The sequence below is a fragment of the Patagioenas fasciata genome, chromosome 5 (assembly GCF_037038585.1).
Source record: "Patagioenas fasciata isolate bPatFas1 chromosome 5, bPatFas1.hap1, whole genome shotgun sequence".
Lineage (NCBI taxonomy): Eukaryota > Metazoa > Chordata > Aves > Columbiformes > Columbidae > Patagioenas > Patagioenas fasciata.
This window is the reverse complement of record NC_092524.1, coordinates 68,707,444-68,729,883: the sequence shown is the minus strand read 5'-3', so window position 1 is coordinate 68,729,883 and position 22,440 is coordinate 68,707,444. Positions and strand designations below refer to the sequence as shown.

General features: G+C 49.2%; 1 protein-coding gene across 1 annotated transcript in view; it reads left to right on the top strand.

Annotated features, from left to right (window-relative positions):
* The first annotated feature begins 1,063 nt into the window (after nucleotides 1-1,063).
* The window catches only part of ARMH4 (armadillo like helical domain containing 4), a 72,862-nt gene continuing 51,485 nt past the window's right edge, over nucleotides 1,064-22,440 (top strand). Inside the window, exons 1-4 of the mRNA XM_065839537.2 lie at nucleotides 1,064-1,143; nucleotides 6,949-8,323; nucleotides 10,149-10,361; nucleotides 11,459-11,674. Of these exons, the coding sequence (XP_065695609.1) occupies nucleotides 7,006-8,323; nucleotides 10,149-10,361; nucleotides 11,459-11,674 (1,747 nt within the window). The 5' untranslated portion in view covers nucleotides 1,064-1,143; nucleotides 6,949-7,005. The remainder of the gene's footprint in view (nucleotides 1,144-6,948; nucleotides 8,324-10,148; nucleotides 10,362-11,458; nucleotides 11,675-22,440) is intronic.

Below are 22,440 nucleotides of genomic sequence, written 5' to 3'. Positions count from 1 at the left end.
ACAGCTAAAAGCAGGTTAAATCTTACTGTTACATGAGTGAAAAAACAAGCAAGCCTAATTTTATAGATTATTATAACTAGAAGTAAAGAGATACTCACTGATGTGCTCCATGTGGTAGAGGACATTCACAAAATCAACATTTTGACTCTCCTATATCCTCTACCTTTTCCCTCCTAGCAACCCCCCCATCAGATCTCCCCACCCCATCCATCTCCTCCCTTGAACGTTCATTAGTTTTGGGCTCTTCTCACCTGTCCCTGTCCCCACAAACGCTTTGCACCTGCTGCAGCTCCGCTCTGAGCCACTCATTGCCCGAGACCAGGTATAAAACCCTGTGTGTGCGCAGCTGGGACCTTATGGTGCCCTTGACTTCAGGCTGAAGCAAGAGGAAGCCAAGCTGGTGTCTTCTCCTGTGTTTTTGGAGGCAAGGTATGGTCTTTTGAGCTGCTTGATGAGGTGATGTGTGCTACAGAACCTGATGGTGTAAACGTTTTTTTGTTGTTAGATTAGTTGTGGGATTCCTGGTGGAAAAAAATCCAAACAGGTGGGAAGAGGAGACCAGGAGTAAAAATTGTTTATTGTTCTTTCTTTCTGGCCAAACAAGTGCTTAAAACAAAGCAACAACAACAAAAAAGGAAGCTCTTTTAATGCATGTGTGGGATGCTCTTTAAGAAGTCATCCTCCTTTGCAGGGCGAGTATTAGAGGAAGGTGACCTCTACAGCTGAAAATACTGGAGGAGAATGTGTAATAGCTGGAAAACCACTAACAATGCTGTAGGCCTTGCTTTTGTATCGTCTTGTAAGCAAAGAGGGAGCCTGGGGTTAGACCCTGAGCCCGGCTTGTGGGGCAGAGCTGGGTGCGCGGGCTGAGGCTCAGCCTGGGATGCTGGAACTTCTGTGTTTTCTTATTTTGGGAAACTCAGCGGCAAAACGCGGCTGCGGGCGCGCTGTGCCCAGCGATGCGGCTGGGGGGTGAGCACAAAACCCACCGAGGGGAGGCGGGAACCGGCGCACGGGCGGAGCGGCCAAACCCCCGACACCGCCCCACCGGGGGCGGCCTCGCTCCGCTCCGCTCCGCCCGTGGGGCGCCGGGGGCGAGCGCGGCGCGGCGCCGCGGAACCGGGCGGAGGCGGCGGGCAGCAGGTGAGGCCGGGGAGGAGCCGGGGGGGTCACCCACGACCACCGCTTCGCGTCCCCAAGCTGATTTCCCCCCGTGTTTATGCCTTTTTTTCGGTTGTGTTTTTGGCGGTAGCGATGCCCGCAGGGCAGCGCATCCTCGGCGCGGCTCTTTGTTCCCGGCGAGCGGGCTGGTCCTCGCAGCCCCGGGGGATGGGGAGCGGGGTGGGTACCGTCCTGCGGGGATGGGGGTCCCCATGTGCCCCTTTGGGAAATCCCGAAGGGGTGTTTCTTCTCCTGGAGTGTGCTGGGGGGTGATCTTCGCTGTCCCTTCGTCCTGCGGTGGGTTTGGGCTGGAGGAATCCCCGGGTGGCTGGTTGCACTTGATCCTTGGCGCGTTGGGCGGCTGCAGGGAAAAGATGCACTTCTGGGTCTTTAAGCTCACCTGGAAATATGACTAAAGCGGATGGCTCTGTGCCCTGCAAGCAGGTGCGCTGGGTGTAACCAAGCCTTGAGCCAGCCCTGATTCTATTCCCTGGCCAACAAGCAGGTTCTACCCAAGCTCAAAGGGCCTGGCAAGGTGTATTTAATAAGATCGTAAATCTTCATCTGCAGAGACTTATGATCTTCCAGATGCGCTGTGCGGTGTTGCTGTCTGCGTTAGGTGAGGCACCGGAATTTTTGAGCATTTCTTGCTGATGGGAATCTGAATGCGACCCCTCTACTCCCAGTCGGTCTGGAGAGCAGCGTTTCCATCCTTCTGCTGTTTGAAAATTGCTGCACCCTTTGGCCTCATTCTTAACCCCCCTCCTTGTTCCTCTCAATCTTTTTAATCCCTTAGGAATTTGGTAGATCTCTGACTTGTGTGGTGCTGGGGACCTGGCACGGGGTCAGAAAGCCATGAAGAACTACACGGCTTTTACTTGCAAATCCGAGTAGGGATTTCCATAGGTGGTCTGTGCTGTTCCGAACAAAGCAAGCGATCGCTTAGTGGCTGGGGGAATAATGCCTAAAACATGTCATGTCTCTCGCTTCTCAAAGAACTACTGCTGGAACACCGATGCTGGAAGCAGAGGTGATGTATTATGTATTAAGGTGCCTCGCAAGGACCAGTAGGAAGCTGGCCTTACAGAATGTTAATATCTAATTTGTTTGCTTGTAAGGATCTGTTCTCAAAGGTAGGGGAGGATGTGCCCCTCTGATGCGTGGCTGTGTCTGCAGAGTTTGGCTTGGCTGACTTGGGCTGTGTTGGTGGCTGGTGCGGAGCTGTGTCGCTTGGGATTTCGCTGTGGTTTAACTGGCTGAGCTCTGTTCATTGGTTATAAAATTCCCTGGATTGAACTGGGCAAGGACAGAATGTAAGGTGAAATGAAGGCGTTTTCCTCAGCTTGTGTGCAAAAGTAGGAGTTGGAGGTCTGCAGTGTGTTATCTGCTGACTTTTGTGTTCAGCAGGACTAATAAGGCTTGGATAGGGTACATTAGCACTCTGGTAACACAGCGTTTGATTGCTGGCTGCTCTTTGACTTGTATGTTTTGGCTAAACCTTCACATTAAAAGCGTTGCGGTGGTTTTGTCCACTGCCTGTATCCATCCGCAGATGAATTGCGGAGCTGAGCGCATCCAGGACCATTCACCCGGTCAAAGCTGCCATAATCGAGCTTGTACTTGGAGGTGTGAAAAGCCGTGTTCTGCAAAGGCTCGACAGTGATTCGTCTGGAGCTGCCCTGTTAATCTCCTGTGCTCTGTGCTATACGATGCTTGCAGCCACTTCAGCTTCGCTGTAGAAGTGTCCTCTCCATGTGGGAGAGGGACTGTTAGAACAGGGTGATTAATTCAAGTGAGTTAAAAGCTCAGTGCTTTTTTTTCCCCTTGCTCTTTCAACAGTTCAGGAAAAGCACAGCCAGGAGTTGCCGAAGGCAGAAAATAACAGCAAAGTGTTTCCTTAGTTTTCTCTAAATAAACTGGCTGGGTGAAACTCTAAAGAGCCATCCTGGGGAGAAGCTGCAGGCAACTGGGGCAGAGGGGGAGTTTTATCCTGTTTCTGTGTAAGGAACAGCTATTGAATGGGAGAAACTGGTCTGCTCTGTGCTTGTCCACATTCAGAGCTCCCCCATTGGAGTGGCCATGGCAAGATGAGGTTCCTTTTGAGGTTGTTTCTGTGGTTTGTTTCATCAGGCTTCCATGGGACTGACTTCAAATAGGTGCCTCTGACTCAGAGGGTCTGATAGTTATTGCTAGTGCTAATGGTATGGAGCAAGGAAGCAGCCTGGTTCAGGGGGATCCAACCGAGCCTTGCAGACTGCTTTAGCAGCTGATTAATTCATATTTATTATCCCTCAGCTTGGCGGCTTGCCTGCAGCGGTAGGCAGTTCTCATTCTCATGGGCAGCTCCTGGAGATGTCCAGTTTTGGCACCTTGTGTTTAGCACAGCAGCCCTCTGTGCTGCTTTCCAGCCTACCAGGTGTTTAAGGGGAACTTATTTTGTTCCATGATGGTAAAGCTCTCTGCCTGTCTGCAGTTGTGCTGGTCTGTGGCCGGGGAAACGCATCTCTTGGGATTAGTTGTTATTGCTTGCAGGGGAAGCAGTTGGGTTGTCTCTCGCCCTCTGTGTGTGCCTCCTATTTAAAACAAGGATTAGTGTTCTGCTGAGAGCCCGGTTGGTGCTTGGCAGATGTTGTCCAGGGCTTTGGCTCAGAATGCCAGGTGAAATCTGGGAACAAGGAGTTCCTGCAGCATGAAATACCGAGTTATTCCACAGCTTCAGGCTAGTAAGGAGAAAGCTTAAGCTTACCACAGAGGAAGGGCTTAGTTTTATTGCTTGGCTGAGGCTGTAGAGCAGGCTGACCATAAAACCAACCAGATGGGAGATAAACGTATAGCCCAGTGCAGCTGGAGTAACAAACTGCTTGGCAGCCAGCTACCCACTCAACCTTGGAGCACTTAGCATCAATTGGGAGTGCTACAGAGAGGTGTCAAACTCTGCTTAAGAAGATAGCCAGGTCACTGCTGTTTATACAGTCTAATCCAGCCTCTTCCTAAAGCTGAGTAGGTCTTAAGCTCCGACTAATCTTCTTTGAAGTGCGAACTTGTGCCATGATCCTGCAGCAAGCTCTGTGCTACTGTCCTGAGCTTTTACTGGATGTAGAGGTCTAGGCCAGCCTAGATCTAGTTGATGGGTGTTTCCTGAGCAAATAACTCTCAAACACTATTTTTGCCATTTACAAATGTAGAAGTACAGTCCCCAGTGCTGTTCAGACTAGGGGGAGCAGCATGAGGCTGCCCAAACTGCTTTGGAAACTCTTGTATCAAACTTGTACTGGCTGTCCACGTTATCTAATAGCCAGGAGGAGGAAAGGCTCTTAGTACTCTTTTCTTGGTTTGTTTTAATTAATGGATGTCTCAAAGCCAGCCTTTAAGGGAGCAGCTTTGCCTCTTATTCCCTGCCACTCTTGGTTCCTGGGAAGGATGGAGTGAGCTTGTTGGGAAGACAGAAATGAACATTTTGATGTTTCTGCTAACCTCATCCTGAATGTCTTAGGCTATTTGGGAGCTAGAAACCTACAGAAGTATATACATATGCACGATGTATATGACTGCAAGAAATACTATGGTTGTCTTTCAAGTGTGGCTGGAGTTTTGATTAGGTTTAACTACTACTAATATTACTTATGTAGCTTAAAGAGACTTCTAGATAAACAATATTTTTTTGGTGTTATCAATATGCCTCATCTGAATTGGCACTTGCTAAAGGAGTGAGGTGAAGGTAATTTGTACTCATCAGCATGGCAAGGCAGATGCATGTCATTGGGCACTGTCAATTTAACTTGCATAATATACTCTTAGTGTGTTTTAATTACAAAAGAGCATGAAGAATTAGCCTGTAAGAGTAGCTGAATACTGTCAGTTCTCAACTGTTTGTTTTGGGAGGGAGGGTGGAGGAGATGGATGAGTAGCCGCTCATCCTTCAGAGAAAGGAGATACTGTAGATGAAGTGGAAGGTGTGTTTGCTGGTGAACAGCTTCTTGGTGGCTTCTGTTTGTCCCCGAGCGCCTGGTGCATGTGTGTGGGCTGTGATGGGGAATTATTCCAGCAGCTCGAAGTGCTGAGGACCAGGGCTGCAGGGGGAGTGGAAAAAATGACTCTATGCACCCTGAAGGCTCAACCAGCTGATGGAGCCTGCGGTAGTTGACTCTGAGCTGGTAATGCTGAGGTTGTCTTGTGTGCTGCAGACAGCCCTGCGGATCATAAGGGTCTTCAGCTGGAGAAGTCTTTCTCTCTTGTGTGGAGTAGGAGGTTTGTTTTATAATGCAAATACACATCATCTTGGTGTGACCAAACTGGCTTTCTGGTGTCTTGGTTGTGTTCAGCTGGCTAGACACATTAATGCTGTTGAGGAGACAAAGGTACGTGAACAGCAGGACACAGGGCCTGTGAATTAGATGGACTAGCACAACTGTGGTGTCATGAAGATGCTTCTCGCTGTGACGGTGGTTACCTCTTGCACGTGGGTGCATGAGCAGGCGTGGAGAAGTGGTACACCCACGTGTAACAAAGCAGTAGGCAGCTTGTTGCGTTGTGTGTGTACAAATGCAAGTAATATTTACCTACATGGGAGAATGAGGAGCCTAGCAAGCTGGGGGACTCATCCTGGTGCCCATGAGCAAGACTGCAAAGGGTAACCTTTGCTTCTCTTATCATAAAGACCAAGAGGTGGTCTCACAACCCCAACCTTCTTCCGTACCTTTGAGCTGCAGAGGGATAATGGATATTAATAAGAGCGGTTCACTGGCCCTGGGACCATGCCAACCAAAGCAGGTGAAGCTGTTGATGGTTGGAGACTTCTTGTGGCAGGGCTTGACCGTGCTACTGGCAAACTGCCCCCCAAAACTGGGAAGGGGAGCTTACCAGACTGGCTGTGCGATGGAGGGCTCTATGTGCGTGAGCCTTGTGTGACCAGCTGTCCTGCGTGTAGCAAGCGGGTGACGTGGTCTTTGCTGCTGAGTGGTGGTGCAGCAAACCCAGGACTGGGGCAGCTGCCCAAGGGGGTGGTTGGGAGCGGTTCCTGCTGCTGTGAGGTGTTTGTCTGGGAGCCTGAGCCGAGGCAGCGGAGCCTGCCAAGAGCAGGCTGTCAGCTGGCTGGATCACGGCTGGGCTACCGGTTCAGCCCCCGTGGAAACTCTGGGAACACACAGTGATTATCAACATGAAACTCTCTGGAAGTGCCTCCATGGTGCAGTGCAGCACAGAGCCTGTGCTAATGCAGCAGTGCTGCTGTTGGGGCTGTAGCTTTTCTCTGATGGGCCAAGGAGCTATACAGGATGTGATACTAATGCAGCCCTCAAGCCTTTTGTTTTGGCTCTGGTCCTATGTTGTGCCCTATAGACTCACCTTGTCCTCTGTGCAAGGTCCTTGGTTTTCTTCTGTGTCAATGCACAGAACAGGACTTGCCATAACAGGCCTGAGACTTCAGTCTGGGCCTGACAAGCATGAGTCCTGGACTTTGTAAAGAGCAAACAGGCTGATCCTCCTCAGATGCTTGCAAGTCTGATGCCTACTGGGTAGACCATAGCACTCTCTCACGGGGATGAGAGCTTGGCATGGTCTGTCTTGAGCTTCAGATCAAGATTTGGGTTGGTCTGGGATGAGACTTCAGATTGGGTAGGTTAGGAACAGTCAAATAGAAGGAGGGATCCATTGCTTGGGTTGTGTATCTGGGGTCTGCTTAGAAATTGCCATAGACCAGCATGCGTGGAACTTGTCACTCGGTTATTTAAGGTCCTGGGTCAATGGCTGGTTGATTATGTGTAACCTGGTTCCTTTTTCCTTTCCTAGGTCTTACACTCTGGACTTGACAGCCTTGCAGGCTTCTGGGCTGGTCTCTTCTCCGCTATGAGTAGATCAACAGGATTTAACATCTGTGTGGTCACCTGCAGCATCCTGCTTTTGTCCTCCAGCCCACCATGCCTGGCATCTCAGCCACCGGAGGAGAGGGACATGACAAAGGTCCAGCATGGCCCCTGGGCAGGGAATGGGCTGGAAGATGAAAGAATGAGCATGCTGAACTTCCAAAATAACCTGGGCCCTTCTGAGCAGACGGCATCTGAAGAACCATGTGGAGTGTCAGCAAAGCCATCTGAGATGCCCTTCACTGAAGCTTTCACTGTAGAAGGAGAAACTCTGCCCGTAAGCCCAAACCACATCATCCCAAGCAGCCAGAGCCTGGGTGCTCACACCTCTGCTGTGGCTGCCACAGATGGAGAGGAGTTTGATCCCACAAAATCAGAGCTGGATGAGGATGCTGCATTCAAGGCCATGCTGACCACAGCTGTGACCACGCTGAACCCTTCTGTCCAGGAGGAGTCTGTCAGCAGCCCCACTGGTGAGACCACCACAGGGGGTGGTGTTGAAGCTGAGCCCAGCTCTGCTGGCCTCTCAGCAAACCCCCTTTCTGGGCCAGGCGAGGAGGCAGAGACCAGCTCGCGCCCCTCAGCTGCACCCCAGCCCACGCTGCTCCCCAGTTCTCCCAGCTGGGAAACACCAAGCGACTACCACGTCATCCCAACTCCCCCGGCTCCCAGTGTGACCTCGGAGGTGGGAACACCCAGAGCTCGCACAGGGAGCCCTCTGAAGTCCCTGGCTGTACGAGCATCCATGGCCATGACACGTCCATTCACGGCAACCGAGACCTCCCTCCACCTGGAAGCTGGGCCGGGTGTCACACAAGATCTGCCTGTCACAGCTGGCACTGTCACCATCCGCCCCACGGACACCGTGCCAACTGACTGGGATGACACAAAACTGAGGGACGTAAGTCAAGGGGGAAGCACATCTCGTGAGGAGGTGACGGGGGACCAGGGAGCAACAGAACCATCCCAGACCCTGCAGGGAGGTGTGTGGGAGGAAGAGGATGCAACAGGAGTGCTGCCCTCCCCGGTGTCTCCTCCACCGACTCCCGAGCTTGCTGAGGAGACCAACTGCACAGAGCTGGTGCGAGGGGAGGAGGTGTCGGCGGCTTCCACGGGGAGCAGTGATGCTCTCCACACTGCAAACCTGACGGGTATGGATGCGGCTGATCTCAACTCGCTGGAAAACATAAACACAGTCACAGCAGAGGAGGGGAAAAGCATCCTGCTGTCCCAGCCAGAGGCTGCTGTGGTGACAGATACACAGTCTGATCTCTCTCCTACTCTGGAAAGCTCATGGAAAGGTAAAACTTGCCCGTTGCATACAGAAGTGTAGGTTTGGGAGGGATGCTTTTGGAACCTGTGCTTGCTTTCAGGGGGGGTAAAGTGGAGAAAGGTGTGATCTTGATACCTGCAGCACAGGTGGGACACAGCTTTGCCCTCCCAGGAAAGGCTATGGACCTTTGCAGAGGTAAAAGCCTAAACAGTTAATTCACATCCATAAAGTAGTGCCCAGCCTTGGCTGTTCCTACACACGATGTCCCTGTGTACAAGTGGGCACAGTCTGGGTGGTACCCTGTGCTGGATGTTATGTGAAGCAACTGGGTTGAGCTGCACCTTCTGCTCTTCAAGCTGAGAGATAGTGGCTGCAATAGCAAACCGGACTGAGGCTGGAAAGGCTTTGTCAGTGAAGCCTGGGGATGAAGGGGGTGCTTGGATATGGGGGTGTCTGTGGTGAATTGGGGTCTTGTCAGAGACTTGGTGCTAGCTGGTGAAATAACTTAGTGATGTTCTACATGTGCAGTGTTCTACCAAAGCAGGGGCTTCAGCTCTGGTGCTAATGCAGCAGTTGAGAGGGACAGATGTAGTCTGGTTGTGGGCATCTCACCTCAACCAGAGGTGTAAATTTGCCTCTGGTGTGACCCTCCTGTGACCAGGGAGGGAGCCCAGTCTCTGAACAACTGATTAAGTGCTTGGTTTCAAGGATAACACTGCTGCAAGTGACTCTGTGCTGTGGCAAGTCCAGGGACCCAAAGGTGGTGTTTGCACAAGCTCACTTGGAAGCCCTGCAAAATGGAGGGGGGATAACTCCAGGGGGGGTGAATTAATTAGCATCTGGGATCATTTATCTCTCAGTTACTCCCTGTGGACACTTGCAGTCAGTGTGGAAGATGCAGGGACAATGGGTGGCTGTAAATGCTTCCTGAATCCAGTAATAACTGAGCTGTGCTGGTGGGCTGTGGGTAACTGGTGTCTTTAATGACTTTTTACAAGGATGCTTGGATCAAAAGATCTGTCCAGAGCTCTGCAACAGGAGCTCCTGGTGTTGTCCCCCACTGCAGAGAAGCTGTGGTCAGGCTCGAACTGCCCAGTGTTGGTGCCAACCCTGTTACCAGCAGACAAACCTTCCTCCCAGACAGCTGACAGTGTCACCCTGTGCTGTACTTACCTGTGGAGGTGGCACCTTCAGCCCAATGACAATGTTTCTACTCCCTGTTTAAAATGTAGGGGAAATGCTGAAGAGTCTGGTCAGGTCTTGGGCAATGACACATTCTTAGGCTGAGGAACATGAGGTTTAGGACTTAAAGGTGCTCAGCAATTAAATCTTTAACTCCTCACTGAAGGATCTAGCTTTTGCTAATTGCATGCTGGTGCTGAAACCTGACTGATTAATTTCTAGATTAATTTATAAGCACTTGACTTGTCAGCAGGTTCCCTCTTTGCTCTTTCCCAGATGTTGGGGAAACAACGCTATCAATAAGACTTGCACAACAAAAATAAACCCTTCTACAAAGCTGAAGTCTCAAAGCCATGAGAGCCGCTCACTAAAAGCGCTGCCCCGGTAGCCTCACGTGTTCCGAATCGTATCTCACACCATGGTTCTGCAGGGCTGTACTCACTTGGCGTTGCTCCCCAGTGGGTGCACATGTCCCCAAGGGGCAATTAAGAAAATGAGGACTGATTCTGCTGTTTTAATTTGAGTATTCCCACATCTTTCTGCTGCACTGCCTTGGTGACACTTGGCTGGACCAGCTGTGTGCGCTGTGGCTCTGGAAATGCTGATGCACAGAGTTATTCTTTCAGTGTCCTGTTGCTGTGAGTCTGTACTGACACAGGTTCTTGCCGCAGGTGTCGCTTGGGAGGTGACAGCTGTTGCCGAGGAGGTCGATGCTGCTTTGTCAGTGGTGACACTGGTGCCTGGTGCTACCCAGGGGACAGGAGCCACAAGCCTCCCCCAGGAGAACAGTGGGGAGGACACCCAGATGCCAACTGCTCCTAGTGCCACCCAGATGTTGGTGGCAACTGGTACTTCCTCCGCAGCAAATGCTCCAGAAATAGAAGGTAAGGTTCTGCTTCAAGGACAGGAGACTTACTTCCACATGAGGTGGTACACCTGAAACCAAAAATCAATGCTTGGACACTGAAGTCTCAACACACAGCATTCATATTCTAAGTGACTTATTATTCTAGCCTAGTACAGGCTGCCACTGCTTTCTGCCTGTGCTGCCAGATCCACCACATCAAAATATGGCAGAATGTGTGTTTTTGTGTTTTTTTTTTTTACTTTTTCCCAAAATAACAATGGAGTAGAGATTAAAAATCACCACAAAACAAAACCTCCACATCTGTCCTTGCTAGCAAGCTGACTTTCAGCCTTAGGCATTTAACCCAGTTTCTCTTTATGGAGGGAGAGCTTTTATTTCTGGAGCCGAAGGTGGTCCCAGATTCCTGATAATCAGTCTGAAGAATGAGAATATTTCATCAGGGTGAGGTGGGAGCAGTGGTTTGGGGATTGACACCTTCTTGCAGGAGTCTGGTGAGCCTTTGGATGTGGAACCTTCCGTCGAGGGATGGTGAGTTCATACTGGGTTGATGTAGCTCATACAGCAGTCATGTTCATCTGGTTGCTGCCCACTGGCTTCATGTCACCTTGACAGGTACATTTAGGAGCCTGTCTTCTTGATGGGAGTATATAAAGGGTTTCCTTAGCACAAAGCCGACTTTGAACTTGTGTGTTTCTATAGTTGAGGATGTCACTGTGATGAAACTACTGCTGAGCAGCTTTTCTGGTACCATTTATATTGCAGGGCAGCAGAAGGAGAAAACCTATTTGCATTGTATCTCTTAAAGTCCCTTTGTGGGGGGAAAAGGCTCTTCTGGCAGTTTCATCTAATTTGCTTCTGGGATTTAATTATAAATTAAACTAACTTTTATCTGTGTAATAAACAGATTTCTTGCTCAGTTCAGATCTCAAGCAGGGTGTCAGTGCTATGGGGTGGTGACTGGCAGACCCCAAAGAAGACTCATTAGAGTCACTTAAACTCTTGCCTCTTTCAAGATGTGCAACTTCTATTCTGAGTGAAGTTTTCATTGAGGAGTTTGTTCTTAAATGATGGGGGTTTATATTGTGCCAAACTGCTGCTTTCTCTCTCCTGTAGATCAAACAGATGTCCTGGTTACCAGTGAGGAGGCTGTTCCAGTTGCTGGTGGGTTGTCTGGTACCCAGTCTGGACAGACAGAGGAACCATCCAGCAGAACTGTGGTCCTGGTAACTCCAGCACCAGTGGCACCTTCTGTCAGGAGGACAGCTCTTCCGTCCATCAGGAGGATCAGTACGGCTGTGACCTATGGGCTGGACCGCCTGGAGTCAGAAGGTACTGCTGATCCCAAGGCTAAGAAACAGGCAGTTTCATGTGGAGTGGGACACGTACCTTGACACTGAGCTCCCTAATTTGTCTCTTTGCCACACAGCTTTGCGCATTTGTTTTTGTTAATAAAATTGTTGATCGACCTGTCCCCTTTCTGGAGGCACAGGAGCAAGAAGTGACCAGTGTCAATGGAGGATGCTTGAAATTCAAGTGGCTGTGGTGGGGGGGATGGTGTTGTCCCTTGGAGAGGGAGCAGTGGTGTACAGCTCTGCACCTGTAACTGCTGGTGTGTGCATTGATTGCAGAGCCCCTGTACCAGGTGACACTCATGGGGACATGCTCAGACTGCTGAAGTCCTCACTGCATGCAATGCAGGAGGATGTCCTGTGTGAGATGGCTACAGAAACACTGCCAGGACAAGTGATGCCCTATTTACACTCCCTGTGCGACACTGGGAGAGGCAAGGGATGCATCACTTTGAGACCATCTCCCAACTCAATGCTACCCACAAAGCCGAGGGAGCTGGGCTTGTTCAGTCTGGAGCAGAGGAGGCTTAGAGGTGAGCTCAGCACTCTCTAGAACGACCTGAAGGGCAGTTCTAGCCAGGGGGGATTGGGCTCTTCTCCCAGGCAGTCAGCAATAGGACAAGGGGGCATGGGCTTCAACTCTGCCAGGGGAAATTGAGGCTGGAGATTAGAAAGCAATTCTGTGCAGAGAGAGTGGTCAGCATTGGAATGGCTGCCCAGGGAGGTGCTGGACTCACCGGCCCTGCAGGGTTTTAAACTGAGATTGGCCATGGCACTTAGTGCTGTGATCTGGTCAATGGGCTGGAGTTGGACCAAGGGTTGGACTGGATGAGCTCTGAGGGCTTTTCCAACGCAGCCCATTCTGTGATCCTCTCATCGCTGCTCCTCCAACCTGGTGTCACCAACTGGGCTCCCTTCTCTTAAACTCTTTTTTCCCACTGCCAGTTTTGGAGTCTCTGCTTTGTCTTCAGGCAGTTGAAACCCAGTGATGCAAATTCTACTTGGGCAACCACCCATCAAAGAGAGGTTTAGGTGAAGTGGATCCTACCTTGGGCTTGGTTTGCAGCTCAGATCTGATATCTCTTCAGCTCAGCCATGACTTTCCTGCAGAGACTTGTTTCACTTCTGCTGCTTGTTCTTTCTCCTACTTAAACTCTGCTTGCTCATCTATCCAGTTTTGTACTCCAGTCTCTGGACTGACACCACCTGGCAGGGATTAATCTTTCTGACTGTTTTGCTCCCCTTCCTTTCTCTTGACCTTCTCTTGCATTCGTATTTTACTGCAAAGGTTGGCAGCCCTCCAGGGGTGGCATGCCAGATGGTATTTTTCTTCTGATGAGAGGTAGGGTGCCATAGACAACAGCTAATCAGCATCTTTTCTCTGCATGAAGCAATAACTCGCCCTCCTGTTGAGTTTAGAGGGCAGCAGAAGCTGGGAGCTCTCACCGCTGCATGTGCAAGGTGCTGCAGCTCCTGTCCTCTGTGTTGCTGCTGGCTTTGAATCCTGCCATGAGCTCTGGTCCTCCAGCTACAGCTCTCACCCCTTATCAGGGTGAATCCTGCATGTATCTGGCAACACAAGGATGTGGTGCTGATGATGGGCGAGTGGCAGCAGGGGGAGAAGGGCACATGTGGGGGAAAACCTGATCTTTGAGGCTGAGAAATAAGGTCCCTGCTTAGCATGAGCAGGATGATTCAGGATGCTAAAGTGTTTCTGAGCCCTCTGGGATCTCCTTTAGGAGCCTGGTTGTCTGCACAGGAAGATAAGAGGGATTTCTGTTTCAGCTGAGCACCGGTCTCTCTGTATTTAATGAGAGTTTCTGGATAGGCATTTAAAAACGTGACCTAGGACTGCTGCAACTTTCTTGGGTTCCTACTGAGCTCCCTTATGCAACAACAGGTCTGTTCTCCCTGTTCTTGAATATGCTCTGAGCTCTAAGGGGAAATGCAGGCTGTAGCTAGGACCAGCTTTTGTAAATGATGATGACTCAACCAGAAGGCTGTGGGTTTCTTGGCTCTGGGGTCCAGCTCTGCAGGTGCCTGTTATCCAAGGGATATAATGCTCACTGGTGTGCTCTGTGTTTTTGACAACTGGCACAGCTTTTGTGGTCTAAATCTCTTCTGATCAACTGAGACCTTCATGCGGTGAGCCAGAATTTTCCCTGGTGTTGGGCATCACCAATCTGCTTCTTATAAAATGGGACAAATACCACCTGGGGATAGATGTTCTGCCTGGGGATGCTGCTGCCCCAATTAAGCACAAAAGGAGGTTTTGAGCTGCGAAGCTGCTTTCTAGTAGCTTTTCCTCTGTATGATGGCAATTAGGGGGTACCACATCCTCATGGTGAAGTAGCATTTGGAAACTTGGTTTCTGTTTCCCCCCAAATTACAGTTCCTAGTGCTTGCACTCAGAATATCTAGATGGTGCCAGATACAAGCTGTTTGGGGGTGGTTTCCCATGAAGATCTGCTAAGCTCCAGCCCACGGGGGGCTCAGGCTCTTTGAGGACAGAATCATAGAGCCATTTTGGTTGGAAGAGATCCTCAAGATCAAGTCTAACCATTAACCGAACTCAGGCACTGAAGCATGTCCTGAAGAACCTCATCTCCATGTCTTTACAACCCCTCTAGGGATGGTGACTCCACCACTGCCCTGGGCAGCCTGTTCCAGTGCTTCATAACCTTTTCCGTGAGGAAATTTTTCCTAATAACCAATCTAAACCTCCCTGGTGCTACTTAAGGCCATTTCTTCCTGTCCTATTGCTTCTCACTTGGGAGGAGAGACCAACACCCCCCCTGGCTCCAAGCTCCTTTCAGGCAGTTCAGAGATCAGAAGGTCTCCCCTCAGCTCCTGTTCTCCAGCTGAACCCCCAGGTCCCTCAGCCGCTCCCATCACACTTGTGCTCCAGCCCCTCACCAGCTCCGTTCCCTTCTCTCAACTCGCTCCAGCACCTGAAGGGTGCTCTGAGTGGCCCAAAACTGCCCCCAGGATTTGAGGTTTGGCCTCACCAGCATTGATGGAAGATCAGACATCGCTGCTGTTGCAGACAAATGCTTGGGTTCCTAATGAGAGGGATCTTGGCTCTCTGTGGGGAGGTTGTGCCTTGCTCACTGGTGGAAGGAGTGCGAGGAGCTGAGTGAGCTTGGCTGGTCTCCACTACCTTCCATGGGGCATCCTGACTTGTCTCGCTGAGGGCCTGGCTCATCATTAAATATAAACCCCTGCTGTTCAGCTAGCTTGATTTCTTGGGACCATCTGTGCCAAACTGCCTGCAGTAAATTGCATCAGTACATTCCCCTACCTGGCTTGGATGCAAAACTATTTTCAAAACTAAATTGCACAGACAAACTTGAGGTGCTTTGACTATGTCTCAAGGTGGGTTTATATTCCTCTCTACTAGACTATGGAGAGATCAGCTGGGTAGCAAATATTCTCTTACCTTGACTCTGTGGTGAGACTGGTTCTACTTGCCATTCCTAGCCAGAGAAATCCTATAAAGGGATTATAGGATATGAGGAGAGGACACAGCAGAGGATGAGGCTTACTTGTCTGAGAGACTTAATTATGTGTTTTGTCACTGTGCCCAAAATTTGTCTCTCTCTAGCAAGTTTAACACTGTAGCTTTCTCTGTAGGACATCTAGAGTCCAAATGATATCATCTAGTTCAGCTTGAATACTTGGGACCACTGTGTAAGCCTCCCAATGCATTTTGAAAAGTGGCTCTTTTGAAAGAAACCATGATGCATTTGGACTGGACTCCTTTGCCATCATATCCACCGTGGTGCCCATGGGCAGAGCTGGTTGCACTCCATGAGTGTTTGGTATAACTTTCCAATCAGCTCTGCAAGATCATGCAGTATTTACCTGAGACCTGGTGGGCAGAGAACAACAGCAGCTGGTGCCTTTGGCTGGTCCTCAAGTTGCACCAGGGGAGGTTTAGATTGGATATTGGGAAAAATATCTTCATGGAAAGGGTTGTTGGGCATTGGAACAGGCTGCCCAGGGCAGTGCTGGAGTCACCATCCCTGGAGGGGTTGAACAGATGGAGATGAGGTTCTCAGGGACATGGGGCAGTACCAGGGGTGGGTTAACAGGTGTATTTTTATGATCTTGAGAGTCTCTTCCAACCAAAATGACTCCGTGATCTGAGCAGCTCTTGTCACTGTTCTGTATGTGATCCAGGATGCTCTGTGGCCAAGCAGAAGGTAGGTTAGCTCACCTTCCGTGAGTTCCTTGAAGGTCATGTCCTCATTGTGTGCTAATCCCAAACCAGCAGTTAGTACAGAACTAGCCTGCTGCCAGGAGTGATGGCTTGCCTGTCACAGCCTGGGTGACAAGCCGGTTCAATGTGACAAGCTTACAGCGCTGTTGCCTGTGGCTGTTGGTGAGGGTGGGTTGGTGTCTGTCAATGCAGACTCAAGGCTTGGTTTTCCTGTGTGCCACCATCCTGTCTGGACAGCAAAGTCTCACTGAAAGGGCTCGAGGGTGGTGGTGACTGTGAAGAAAAGTACATGGAATGGAGAATGGGAAGATGTCTTGGCATTCATCCAACCCTGCAAGGACCAGCCTCTTCTGACATGTAGAGCAGATGTTGCTGTGCTACTTTCTAAGGCTGCCCAGATGTAGCAGTGACAGCTGCCTCTTGATGTACTTGTGATCAACCCACGAGTCCAGAGAAGCCCTTCAGCAGTTAGACTGCCCCATATACTACCCTGGATGCATCAAAGCTCTTCAGAAAAACATTTTAAGATGAATGATGCCCTGCAACTCAGTAAACTCCAGCTTGGCCAATTGCAGCATTGATTTGGGATTTAGAGACTGTCCACTTGTGATTTTGAGATGGAGAGAGGAACAAATCTGTCTCTTGCTACTCTCCTATAGGTGCTTTGAAGAGAACAAGGAAGAGTATTATACGCTGGTGTTTCTGATGGGTCCATCCTATTTTTCATGTACCACATACCCTAAAATCCAAACCTGCTCTGCAACAGTATGTAAACCCTAAGGCTGGTTCCATTCATCTAGGCTTGCTTCAAGGCTTTGTTGGGAGTGAGCTACTTGCATGGTTTAGTGTCATGGAGAGTGCTTAGAGCTTTTAGAAAAGCAGGGGATGCTTTACCTGTTGTGTGGTGTCAGGAACAGTCTATAACTCTGTGAAAATGGACACCTTCAACTCAGCTGCTCTAGAGGGAGATCATCTTAACCATATAGCTCTTGAAGGTGATGTCTTCCTGGTTAATCGGGGTGGCTTAGACTTTCTGGTGGACAGCAGGGTGAGCATGAGCCAGCACTGGGCCCTTGTGGCCAGGATGCCAATGGTACCTGGGGTGGGTTAGAAGGGGGTGGTCAGTAGGTCAGAGAGGTTCTCCTGCCCCTCTGCTCTGCCCTGGGGAGACCACACCTGGAATCTTGTGTCCAGTTGTGGCCCCTCAGTTCCAGAAGGACAGGGAACTGCTGGAGAGAGTCCAGCGCAGCCACCAAGATGCTGAAGGGAGTGGAGCATCTCCCGTGTGAGGAAAGGCTGAGGGAGCTGGGGCTCTGGAGCTGGAGAAGAGGAGACTGAGGGGGGACTCATTCATGGGGATCAATATGGAAAGGGGGAGTGTCAGGAGGATGGAGCCAGGCTCTTCTTGGTGACAACCAATGATAGGACAAGGGGTAATGGGTTCAAACTGGAACACAGGAGGTTCCACTTAAATTTGAGAAGAAACTTGTTCCTGGTGAGGGTGTCAGAGCCTGGCCCAGGCTGCCCAGGGAGGTTGTGGAGTCTCCTTCTCTGCAGCCATTCAAACCCGCCTGGACACCTTCCTGTGGAACCTCAGCTGGGTGTTCCTGCTCCATGGGGGGGTTGCACTGGATGAGCTTTCCAGGTCCCTTCCAACCCCTCACATTCTTGGGTTCTGTGATTCTAACTTCATGGTTATTTTACAATATTCACTTGTCTTTGGGTTTAAACAGCTCCTATTGCTCTGCTGACCTGTGTACTCAAGTTTACCATTCCAAGGAAACTGTATCTTATCTAATTTCAGTGAGAAGAGCTCTCCTAGTCCTCTTCTCCTTTCTATACCTATTCTTGTTGCATCTTGTTCTCCTTGTGCACAATAATCTGAGCTGCATGTCACTTCAGAATTGAAGGCAGTAGTTGCTTTTTTTTTCAGAAAATAGTTCAGAACTCGTAGCCCTTTACATAACTTTATAAAAGACTCTTCAGATTTTCCTTACGTTTTTCTTCCAAGCTGTGTCACAGTACAAGGACCTGTCTTATTTTTTGGATGTGAACAGTGTTTTTGCTGGAAATCAAGGCTCTGGCTGGGAGTGCTATTTGGACCTTGACTGTATGGATTAAGACCTGCCTTGTTAAGTCTCTGTAACCTCATTAGATATGTAAATGAGGTTGTAGGGGTGTGAATAAGACAGGCACTTAACCCAGCATGGTTAATGTGCCCGATACTGTAATTCCTCACCAGCTCTTTAGATATCAGCTGAATTGGCAAGGAGCAGAAGATTGGGAAACAAAGCACATGCAAAATGAATTAATTATTAATTGTTTTGTACATACTTTTGTTTTGTTTCTAGTTGATTGCTGTGACTGAAACGGGAGCTGCTGTCCCTCTGGTGCAGGTTGACCTCCATGTTCTTCACAGTAGATGGGAGCTCATCCCCAATTCTCCTCCTTTGTAGCACAAAAATGTAAAAGGAAAAAGTGCGATAGAATTCTGCATCAAAACCAAGCTTTATTTCTTTTTCTGAAAGTGTTTGACCAAAGATGACGGTTTTTGGGAGAGGAATGAAACTTCTTCAAGTAACTTTGTCCTTTGTGATATTCTGGCCCTGGTCGTCTGCCTTCAGCAGGTTAGGTGACATTTCCTAACCTGACCCACTGTTGTTCCTGCTTGGCCGGGCTATGCTTGAATCTTTAACTGTTTCTGGCTTTTCTTTTGTCCCAAAAATTAGAGTTTATTTAAATATCATTTTAATGTTGTTGCTTTCCCATGCTTATCTTCAAGCTTAAACAAAAACCAGCAGAAAGCCCCTAGTGTTGCTATTGAAAGGCAATCGCGCTGTGCGGGTGAAAGTTTTTAATGAGTTGGTGTTTGTTTTAATCTGGGGATTAAGCAGCTCACCCTCGGGGCCCTGGGGAGGTGGACGCAGACAAGCAGGTATGTGGCAGTTTGTTTTGAAGGCTTTGCAAGGAGCTGTGGATGGCTGGGGTCCGTGTTTGGTGATAGAGCTGCTCATGAGGCTTTTCTGGGGAGCTTTGGGCTTTGGAACCGGAGCAAACCACCCTGCAAACTCTTCAATTTCTGTGTCCTACCCAGGGCAACTGGGATGCCGTCCCTCTTGTCAGTGACGCAGGAGGCAGTGACCAGAGTGCTGGCTTCTTAACTCATTTTCTAGGAAGAGTCATAAGCTTATTTTTTAAATAAGTTCTCTTTAAGTGTGGGGAGACCTCATGATGTGTTTCCTCCTGGCTGGCATCAACACTTCAGACCGCATGGGTGCAAGAGGTGATGGTTTTAAACTAGAAGAGGGGAGATTTGGGCTCAACATAAGGAAGAGGTTTTTGTCCCTCAGGGTGGTGAGAACCTGGCCCAGGTTGGGCAGAGAGGTGGTGGCTGAACCATCCCTGGAGACATCCCAGGCCAGGCTGGACGGGGCTCTGAGCAACCTGAGCTGGTGAAGATGTCCCCCCTCATGGCAGGGGGGACACTGGGGGAGCTGGGAACGTCCTTTCCAACCCAAACTGCTCTGTGATTAAGGACAGACCAGCAGTGTCGTTTGAAACTCTCCACAAAAATACCCTGGGGAGAAGCATTACCCTTGGCAAAGGATGGTGGAGGCTGCAGGAGGAAGATGGAAGGATGTGTCAGTGCTCATGCTTCTTTATCTTTCCTTCTAGCATCTGATAGAACTTGGGCTGAAACCTCAGTACCCTGGGGACTGTTGCCCACAATAACAGATCCACCCCTTAGTCTGTGTCATCTGCAATGGATCCATGCTGGGTTTGGGTGGTGAAACTGAAATCAAATGTTTTCTTAAGTTGTTAGTTGCTCCTTTTCCAGGCAGGGTGGTTGAATTGGATACTTCTGAAGAGAAGTGAACAGCTTTTTGTCAGATAAAATTGAATTAACATCTCTGCTGGGGCTTATTTTTTTGTGATTGGAAGAAAGTACTATACCAACAGCCCTTTTCCATTTGAAAATGGAGTGAAGAGAAATAAACTGTCTGCATTCATCAGTCTTGTCCTGCCCTGTCTAATTACAGGCCGTAGTCATTAAATCTGGACTGATTTGAATGCCCTCACTTGAGAAGTCACCTCTTTCTCATCTTGATTTTTATACTGGTTAGTTCAGCAACTGCATATTTCAGGTTGGAAGAGATGTCCTGCAGCAAACCAGGGAGCAAACTTGTTATAGGCCATACTGTGTATTTCACAGCGTTCTCCTTTATTTTCCATTTTAAAATAGCCTCGTGTTGCTATAACTGACTCTCCAGCCTGGCTCAGTATGAAAGCAATTTTGTGGTGGATGCTGCTGGAAGTGCGGCTCTTAGGAATGGTTGTTTTTGATCTTAATACAGAAGCAGACCCACGGACCCTGCTGGGATATCTCTTACCTTTTGTTTTATCTCCAGAAGCTTTTCAGTGCCTCAGATCCCCTGTGATGGGCAATGAGCCAGGACTTGAATAAGTGTGAATCCCCTCAGATTTGGGGGGAAGTAGGTGAAGATCAGAATCTGAATCTCTCCTTGTACTGTCTTGGCAAGGTCAGCAAGCCCTGTGCAGGACTTGGGCTTTGGCAAGAAGAGTAAAGAGCATTACTGGTCATGATAAACTGTATGGTGTTTAAATGCAATATTTAGCAGCAGTGAAATTCTGCTGAAGTGAATTATATCATCAGCAAGAAGGAACGGAGGTCATGCTGTGACTTCCATAAACCCATATTTTTTTGCAAGATCATGTAGTGATAGCACAAGGGGTGATGGTTTTACACTGAAAGATGGTGTGTTTAGATTAGATACATAGAAGAAATTCTTCACTATGAGGGTAGTGAGGCAGTGGAACAGCTTTCCTGGAGAAGCTGTGGGTGCCCCATCCCTGAAGTGTTCAAGCCCAGGATGCACGGGGCTTTGAGCAACCTGGTCTAGTGGAAGGGGTTGGAACTAGGGGGTGATCTTTAACCAAACCATTCTGGGATTCTATGTACTCTTTCTTCTCTTGAAACTTGATTTGTGTGGCAGGATCCCACCCAAGGGATGTGTTCTTCCCAATTGCCCCTTTCCTTGACTCAGTGCAATCAGCCACAGACTGATAATTCCCATGACAGGCCATGCTTTGATTTGGCTTCCCTTCCAGTACAAAACATTTTAAGACTATGCTCATGCAGCACAGTCTGCAAATACCCTAGAGAGGTTCTCAGTGACCACAAGCTGGGCTTAGCTGAACTCATCAGTTTGAGGGTTTTACCCTGATGATCTTTTTAGAGCTGCTGCACCCACTACTTGCTTGGGTATCTTCACCCACCATGGTACGCTGTGCCCAGAAGGCTGGCTGCACGATGGGAGCCTATGTTCCTACCAGCTGTCTCCTTCCAAGCTGTTACAAGCAATTGGTTTTGGCAGCATTTTGGAGATGTGGGACGGTGACGTTGTTACTGATCACGTGAGAGCAACATAAATAATAAAAGAGTTGTCCTAAGAAGGCCTTCCTGCCTTGGCAGTCAGCTGTGATTGTAAAAGCAATGCAGAAAATGCACCTCATTGGAAGAAATCATTTGGCAGAGACTTTTTAATGCCTCTTTCTCCTTTTCTGGCAGGAGAAGGTAGTCATAGAGCTCTGGCCATAATCCTGGCATTATTTACACTCCTCTGCTTCCCATGCTCTATGGAAACATGGGTGACCAAGGCCCAGTGCTGCCATAGGGGTGTGAAGTAGAAGATAACTATGGGGTGCATGGTGGACAAGACACTTCAGTCTGTCCCTGCTGCCCTCTTTCCCTGCAAGTGGCTTCAGGACACGCAGGAGGAAAAGAAATCACCTCCTCAAGTGAAAATGGGGGTTATTCTTCTAACCCTGGTGCGGCATCCCCGGGAGAGGGTGGGACTGGTTTCACATCATTCCTCATTTCATACCACAGAGTTATAACAGGGGCATAAATTAATACGACTGCTCCTGTAACTTGTTTGCTCCACCCTTGTGGAGTCTGTAATTTAACACTTAAAAATCCCATGAATCTGTTGCATAACAAGACCTGTAGATAGGAGAAGAGGGGTAGCTTTGACCAGAAATATTGCCCCAAGAGACAGCATCATGATGGCTCTTAGGTGCCTCGTTTGGTGTCTGTGGGGCTGTTGTAGAGATCAAAGCAGAACATGAGTCCTCTGCTGTGTTTTGGCCAGCCACAGCTTCTTGAAAAGTAGAATTTTGCTTAATGGTGTGTGAATCTGAGCTTTCCCAATCAGCATCATCATGCTCCATAGTGTTCTCCTTTCCTTTATGGAGGCAAGTTCTAGATCCACACTCTCTGCAACCACTGCTCAGTGCTGGTACAGGAGAGGTCTTGGCACACTGTGTCTCCCTGAAATCATGCAAATTGGTTTCACCACTGGAAACCAATTAGTGCTGCCTGCTCGTTAATCACAATATTCTTGGTGCCCATGAGATACCACTAGGCATTCAGACCCTGCGGTGTTGGGCACCATATAAAATCAAAGCTTAGAGTATAATGAAGCACAACGATGCTCTGGGTT